Here is an 8023-nt window from a genome sequence, read left to right on the forward strand (position 1 = left end):
AGCCCAGAGCCTGACGCGGGGCTCGAACTCACGGACCGCGAGATCGTGACCTGGCTGAAGCCGGACGCTTAACTGACTGCGCCACCCAGGCGCCCCAACATTTATTTATTTTTGAGACAGAGAGAGACAGAGCATGAACGGGGAGGGGCAGAGAGAGAGGGAGACACAGAATCGGAAGCAGGCTCCAGGCTCTGAGCCATCAGCCCAGAGCCCGACGTGGGGCTCGAACTCACGGACCGTGAGATCGTGACCTGAGCCGAAGTCAGACGCTTAACCGACCGAGCCACCCAGGCGCCCCCAAACCAGACTTTAAATTAAAGGTTGTAACAAGAGATGAAGAAGGGCATTATATAATATTTACAGGGTCTATCCATCAGGAAGAGCTAACAACTATAAATGTCTATGCAGCAAATACGGAAGTCCCCAAATATATAAAACAATTAATCACAAACATAAGCACCCTTATTGATAGTAATGTGGTAATTGCAGGGGACTTTAATACACCACTTACAACAATGGATAGATCATCTAGACACAGGATCAAGAAAGAAACAAGGGCCCTGAATGATACATTGGATCAGATGGACTTGACAGATCTATTTAGAACTCTGCATCCCTAAGCAACAGAATATACTTTCTTCCCAAGTGCACAAAGAACATCCTCCAAGATAGATCACTTACTGGGTCACAAAACAGCCCTTCCTAAGTATACAAGAATTGAGATCATACCATGCATACTTTCAGACCACAATGCTATGAAGCTTGAAATCAACCACAGGAAGAAGTCTGGAAAACCTCCAAAAGCAATAGGTTAAAGAACACCCTATTAAAGAATGAATGGGTCAACCAGGCAATTAGAGAAGAAATTTAAAAAATATATGGAAACAAACGAAAATGAAAATACAACAATCCAAACGCTTTGGGATGCAGCAAAGACAGTCCTGAGAGGAAAACACATTGTAACTCAGGCCTATCACAAGAAACAAGAAAAATCCCAAATACAAAATCTAACAGCACGCCTAAAGGAAAAAGAAGCAGAGCAACAGAGACACCCCAAACCCAGCAGAAGAAGAGAAGTAATAAAGATCAGAGCAGAAATAAACCATATAGAATCTTACAAAATTGTAGAGCAGATCAATGAAACCAAGAGTTGGTTTTTTGAAACAATAAACAAAATTGATAAACCTCTAGCCAGGCTTCTCAAAAAGAAAAGGGAGATGACACACATATATAAAATTATGGATGAAAGTGGAATTATCACAACCAATCTCTCAGAAATACAAGTAATTATCAGGGAATACTTTCAAAAGTTATATGCCAACAAACTGGACAACCTGGAAAAAAGTACAATTTCCTAAGCACACACACACTTCCAAAACTTGAACAGAAAGAAATAGAACACTTGAACAGACCCATAACCAGTGAATAAATTGAGTCAGTTATCAAAAATCTCCCAACAAATAAGAGTCCAGGACTAGTTGGCTTCCCAGGGGAATTCTACCAGACATTTAAAGCAGAAGTAATACCTATCCTTCTCAAACCATTCCAAAAGTTATAAAGGGAAGGAAAACTTCCAGACTCATTCTATGAAGCCAGCATTACTCTGATTCCTAAACAAGACAGAGACCCAGCAAAAAAAGAGAACTACAGGCCAATATCCCTGATGAATATGGTTGCAAAAATGCTCAATAAGATACTAGCAAATCGAATGCAACACCATATAAAAAGAATTATCCACCATGATCCAGTGGGATTCATTCCTGGGATGCAGGGCTGGTTCAACATTTGCAAATCAATCAACGTGATACATCACATTAATAAAAGAAAAGATAAGAACCATATGATCCGTCAATCGATGCAGAAAAAGCATTTGACAAAATTCAGCATCCTTTCTTAATAAAACCCCCCGAGAAAGTCGGGATAGAAGGAACATACTTAAACATCATAAAAACCATTTATGAAAACTCCACAGCTAACGTCATCCTCAATGGGGAAAAACTGAGAGCTTTTTCCCTGAGATCAGGGACACGACAAGGATGTCCACTCTCACCGCTGTTGTTTAACATAAGGTTGGAAGTCCTACCATCAGAAATCAGACAACAAAAGGAAATCAAAGGCATCAAAATTGGCAAGGATGAAGTTAAGCTTTCCCTTTTTGCATATGACATGTTATTATACATGGAAAACCCGATAGAGTCCACCAAAAGTCTGTTAGAACTGATACATGAACTCAGCAAAGTCACAGGATACAGAATCAATGTACAGAAATCAGTTGTATTCTTATACACTAATAATGAAGCAACAGAAAGACAAATGAAGAAACTGATCCCATTCACAATTGTACCAAGAAGCATAAATACCTAGGAATAAACCTAACCAAAGATGTAAAAGATCTGTATGCTGAAAACTATAGAAAGCTTATGAAGGAAATTGAAGAAGATATAAAGAAATGGAAAAACATTCCGTGCTCATGGATTGGAAGAATAAATATTGCTAAGATGTCAATACTACCCAAAGCTATCTATACATTCAATGCAATCCCAATCAAAATTGCACCAGCATTCTTCTCGAAACTAGAACAAGCAATTCTAAAATTTGTATGGAACCACAACAGGCCCCAAATAGCCAAAATAATTTTCAAGAAGAAGACCAAAGCAGGAGGCATGAAAACCCAGACTTTAGCCTCTACTACAAAGCTGTAATCATCAAGACAGCATGGTATTGGCACAAAAACAGACAAATAGACCGATGGCACAGAATAGAAACCCCAGAAGTATACCCACAAAAGTATGGCCAAGGAATTTTGACAAAGCAGGAAAGAATATCCAGTGGAAAAAAGACAGTCTCTTGCTGGGAGAACTGGACAGCAACAGGCAGAAGGATGAAACTAGACCACTTTCTCACAGCATTCACAAAAACAAACTCAAAATGGATAAAGGACCTGAATGGGAGACAGGAAGCCATCAAAACTCTAGAGGAGAAAGCAGGAAAAAACCTCTCTGACCTCAGCCACAGCAATTTCTTAATTGACACGTTCCCAAAGGTAAGGGAATTAATAGGAAAAATGAACTATTGGTACCTCATGAAGATAAAAAGCTTTTGCACAGCAAAGGAAACAATGACCAAAACTAAAAGGCAACCAACGGAATGGGGAAAAAATATTTGCAAATTACATATTGGACAAAGGACTAGTATCCAAAATCTATAAAGAACTCACCCAACTCCACACCCCGAACAAACAAATAATCCAGTGAAGAAATGGGCAGAAAACATGAATAGACACTTGTCTAAAGAAGACATCCAGATGGCCAACAGGCACATGAAAAGATGCTCAACGTCACTCCTCATCAGGGAAATACAAATCAAAACCACACTCACATTTCACCTCATGCCAGTCAGAGTGGCTAAAATAAATCAGGAGACTATAGATGCTGGAGAGGATGTGGAGAAACAGGAACCCTCTTGCACTGTTGGTGAGAATGTAAACTGGTGCAGCCGCTCTGGAAAATAGTGTGGAGGTTCCTCAAAAAATTAAAAACAGATCTACCCTATGACCTAGCTATAGCACTGTTAGGAATTTACTCAAGGGATACAGAGATGCTGATGCATAGGGGCACTTGTACCCCAATGTTTATAGCAGCACTTTCAACAATAGCCAAATTATGGAAAGGCCTAAATGTCCATCAACTGATGAATGGATAAAGAAATTGTGGTTTGTATACACAATGGAATACTACACAATTGGAATGAAATCTGGCCTTTTGTAGCAACGTGGATGGAACTGGAGAGTGTGATGCTAAGTGAAAAATTCATACAGAGAAAAACAGATACCGTATATTTTCACTCTTATGTGGATCCTGAGAAGCTTAACAGAAGTCCATGGGGGAGAGGAAGAAAAAAAAAGAGTTTAGAGAGGGAGGGAGCCAAAACATAAGAGACTGTCAAAAACTGAGAACAAACTGAGGGTTGATGGGGGGTGGGAAGGAGGGGAGGGTGGGTGATTGGTATTGAGGAGGGCACTTGTTGGGATGAAAACTGGGTGTTGTATGGAAACCAATTTGACAATAAATTTCATATTTAAAAGAATGAGTATTTTATTTGTTTCTTTTGCTCATTACAATATCATAAACACCTGTGCCTAGAAGTCTGCCTGGCAGAACGCCCACCTAAGGAAAGTATTTGCAACATAAAGATCAAAGAATTGAATTCAAACGCAATTGGGGTGAAATTAAGCCAAAAATAGGGCTAGGTATTTTCCCATGGATCTATCTACAAAACTATGAATTCAAATGTCTCCAGGGGACAACTCGGATTTTTATTAGAGTGAAGCAGGCCAACTAGGTGGATGCCCAAGCTGAAACAGCATTCAGAGCCTAGCATGGGCTGAGCCCTTCCTCAGACCCAGCTGCTTGTATCCTTGTTCGAATATGGGTCCTCATCTTCAGTTTATTTTTTTAAGGTACATCATAAATATGGACTTTTTAAATGTGAAATCTCCCAAATGTCTAAGTAGCTAATTTCAAAATAGCACATAAATTACCAGGATCAAACAAAACATTACAGCTGGCTGAAATTGGCCCATGTACGTGTTTGCTAGAGTAAAATGTGTGATGTATAAAAGAAAACTGAAGCCTGCTATGGTGAGATGGGTTTACTTTGGTAATTCTTCAGGCAAATAACTTCAGGTCATGTTGGGTTACACCTGCTTTTGATTTGTGGAAGCTCTCTGACTCTCCCTCCATTTCCTATGCATGAAGGTAAGGAAGCCTAGGCAGTGGGGTCACCTTAACTCTTTCTTTGAGGGCAGGGGTATATTTTAGTGGAGTGTAGGGTGGGGAAACCAGAGAAAAGGTTTTGAAGGGAACTTACTCAGCAGTACTGGGAATGGCATGGGGGAGAAAAAGAGAAGGACACAGACCCATGTGTTAGGACACAGTATCTTGGAGGGATTTTATTGGGATTATTGCACCCTCTCCCCACCAACACCACCCCTCTGTGTGGCATTATACAATTGAGTATTTAGTTATACAAAATCACCGCTTGTAGCCCAATAGCTCCATGCCATTCATTTCACCTGGAAACAGAACCAGACTAACTTCCATCATAGCTTTCTTGTGTGCTTGGTGTGGGCAAGACTGGCCAAGGACTACCTGTGAAAGGTCAGCAGCCACCTTATTTGTAGGGGTATAGTCTTGAATGGGGCTTTTGGGGGCAGCAGACATCCACTTGGAAGATCATTGATTGCTGCCACCTGTGGTTTCAGGAAGCTGCTGACAGAAATATGGACTGTCAAGTATTTCTCATGCCCTGGAGAGAAACATCAGGCTCAGTCCTCTGATGTGCCTCTTGTATAGGGAGGCAAGGCACAGTGCAGTAGGAGAAAGAAGAGTGACCAGATTGCTGTAACTCGGTTCTTCAAGGTTTTATTCTTCTGCATAAAATACTTTCCAAATGCAAGGTGGCACATCTTTTAAGTTCTGAGTGCCCCATCAATCCATTCCTCACAATAATTGTTTATCCTGCAGGGGCAATGAACCAGGACCTTCAGGTCCAAGATTTACTGCACCTGGGTCCTGTGGGAAATTTGAGGAGTCAACCCACAGTCCCGTGTTCATGGGGTGCCATGTTAAATGTGTATAGGCTGAGGGTTGGGCTTCTGCTGAGCAGTTGTGGCATAAAATCCCTGGAATAAGAAAAGCTTTTTAGGTATATAGTTCACTCCTGCTTAAGTCTTGACTCATCCCTGTCAAAATGCCATTCTAGAGAACTTCCAACCCATTTGGCTTCTTTGACAGCTGTCACATCCTCTCTGCACAGAGCCAGGGAAGGCAATGTGGCTACTGCCAGAAGTACAACTTTTTCCTGGGCCTTCCCATGTCTCGTGGGCCCCATTCCTCACACCTCCTTTTCTGTATTCTCACTTACTCTGGCAGTCTTTCCGCTTGGAATTCTGTCTTCCTCAGTGTTCCTCCCCTTATGGCTCCTTATTCATGCAGACCCTTTGAGTACCCTCCAGATTCCTGCCAAATACCTCTTCCCGCTCCCCCTCCACCTTGCTCTAGACCTTGCTCTAAGTTACGTTGAGCCCCTCTCTACTCAAGGCATTCTGTTTGTTTTCCTCTAAGCCCCAAGATCTCATTTTCCATTATTGTCCACCCCCTCCCAGTTGTGTGCCTCTCTCTCTTAGGCCATCCTTCCCCCAGGGAGCCTCTCCATTTCTGGCCCTGCCCCACCTCTTCCTAGGCAGTCACCTCCCCTTCTCCCTCCCTCTACAGCCCATTTCTAGTTCCTTCTCCTCCCCCCTCTCTAGACCAGACCAGCTAAGTCCTATTCCATTTTTTAGATGACTGATTATGATACTAGCTGAACTTTATTCACAGCCTGCATTTACAGCTGTCCCTTCCTTTCATGCCCCATCCACCAAACACACCCAATCTTTTCAACATGACAAAGTCCTTACACACAGCATGTCATGTCCACATAAATTTGTATTTCTCAAAAAAAAAAAAAAAAACAACAGTTATGCTGGCAAAGATGTTGAATTAACAGGGACCCTTAAGCATTCAATACACTGAAAAGCAACATTATTTTGCACATCTACAAAGTATACATTTGTTCTCACAAATGTGGCAAAGTTTACCCTAACAGTTAGGACTTTTTCACCAAATCATAGACATAGATATGGAAATCATCATCAAACTTGATGAAATACACAGAGGGTTTGGCTTCCACTTGGTGAATGACCTTGCCTGTCCTTTTGGAGCCATCTTCTTTGGTATATTCCACATGTTTACCTATGAGGCCATCTATAACTCCTTCTGGCTCCCTCTCTGTTGGAGGAGACTCACTGGACTCTGGCATGATACGGAGGTCTCCTTCTCTGTAATCATCTAGAAGCTGGTACATGTATAAGACAGGATCCTTCTCATAGGTAATATAAAACCAGGCTTTCATGATAGGTGCTTGGGCTAAGACCATTCCCCTCCATTCATCTTTGGAACCATGCTCACCCTCAAACATATGTTCCACAGCTTTCCCAATTATGGTATTTGCAAGGCGCACATCTGTGACTCGAGAACATGGCACCTTATCAGGAAGGATTTTAAGCTTTAAAATCCTTTCATCTCTGTGAAGTTCCAGTCCATAGACACAGTCAATTCCATCATATTTGACCAGGTAAAGAGAGGGATTGATAGGCACCTGATCCAGAACGGTTCCTTTCCACTGCGTGATGGGCTCATTGCCTTCTTTCCATCCATGTGAAATTCTGCAGCCCACTATGTTCCTTCGGAGCTGGGATGAAGGTCTGCCCCTTTGCTTCTTTTGACAGGTCTTTTTCTTCCTCATATTTGCAGATCCAATGTGGTGATCATCAGTTTCCCTGGTTTGCTGATCTGCAGCTGCCTTTTTGTGAAGGGTCTTCATGCCTGCAGGAGGAGGAAAGGGGCTAGGGAGACATATTTGGTGTATTATAGTGTGAGATTTTTTCCCTTTGTATCTCAAACTTCTTGGGTACCAGGTACATTCAGCCCAAATCATTCTAATGTGTCCAGCTGGAATACTGGATATCAAAAGACTATTGCATGTTTGTCTTCAGTGCCCTCCCTCCAGGCTTCTTTGGCTGTGCTGCAGCATTAGAGAGGCGGTGAATGTTGTGGTCCTGGTGGTTGAGGCCCCAGATAGAGGGAGCAGGCTCTTTTGCATAATGCCTGATCCTCTGTTGCCATCCTAGGACCCCCACACCAAACACGACTATTCACCATTTCTTAGCCTCTACCTCATTACTCCATTTCTACTAATGTCACTCCGCCTGCCCCCTGCCCATGGCCATCTATTCTTAATCCCTTTTGTCTCCCATCCTCATGCCTTCTGCCTGGTGTTCACCTCTCCTTCATGTCTCTTTCTGGTCATCCCCATTTTCCTGTTGAGCGCCTATAACAAACGTATTTTCATGCCTGGCTACCTTTGTACATCATCCAGGTGCTCTTCAATTCCCCCAAACACACACACACACACACACACA

General features: G+C 42.3%; 1 protein-coding gene across 1 annotated transcript; it reads right to left on the reverse strand.

Moving 5' to 3' along the window:
* Positions 1–6603: 6603 nt before the first annotated feature.
* On the reverse strand, positions 6604–7425 carry LOC124522309 (spindlin-2). The gene has a single exon (XM_047093679.1). It carries the CDS (start codon positions 7423–7425, stop codon positions 6649–6651), a length of 777 nt encoding a protein of 258 aa, XP_046949635.1. The 3' UTR covers positions 6604–6648.
* Between the last annotated feature and the right edge of the window lie 598 nt (positions 7426–8023).

Source organism: Lynx rufus, unplaced genomic scaffold, assembly GCF_022079265.1.
Source record: "Lynx rufus isolate CCGP_SWC_20201006 ecotype Redwood Valley unplaced genomic scaffold, mLynRuf1.p SCAF_35, whole genome shotgun sequence".
In the NCBI taxonomy this organism is placed as follows: Eukaryota; Metazoa; Chordata; class Mammalia; order Carnivora; family Felidae; genus Lynx; species Lynx rufus.

Coding starts and splice junctions, on each gene's coding strand:
- LOC124522309 (XM_047093679.1), bottom strand. CDS start 7,425: ATGAAGACCCTTCACAAAAAGGCAGCTGCAGATCAGCAAACCAGGGAA.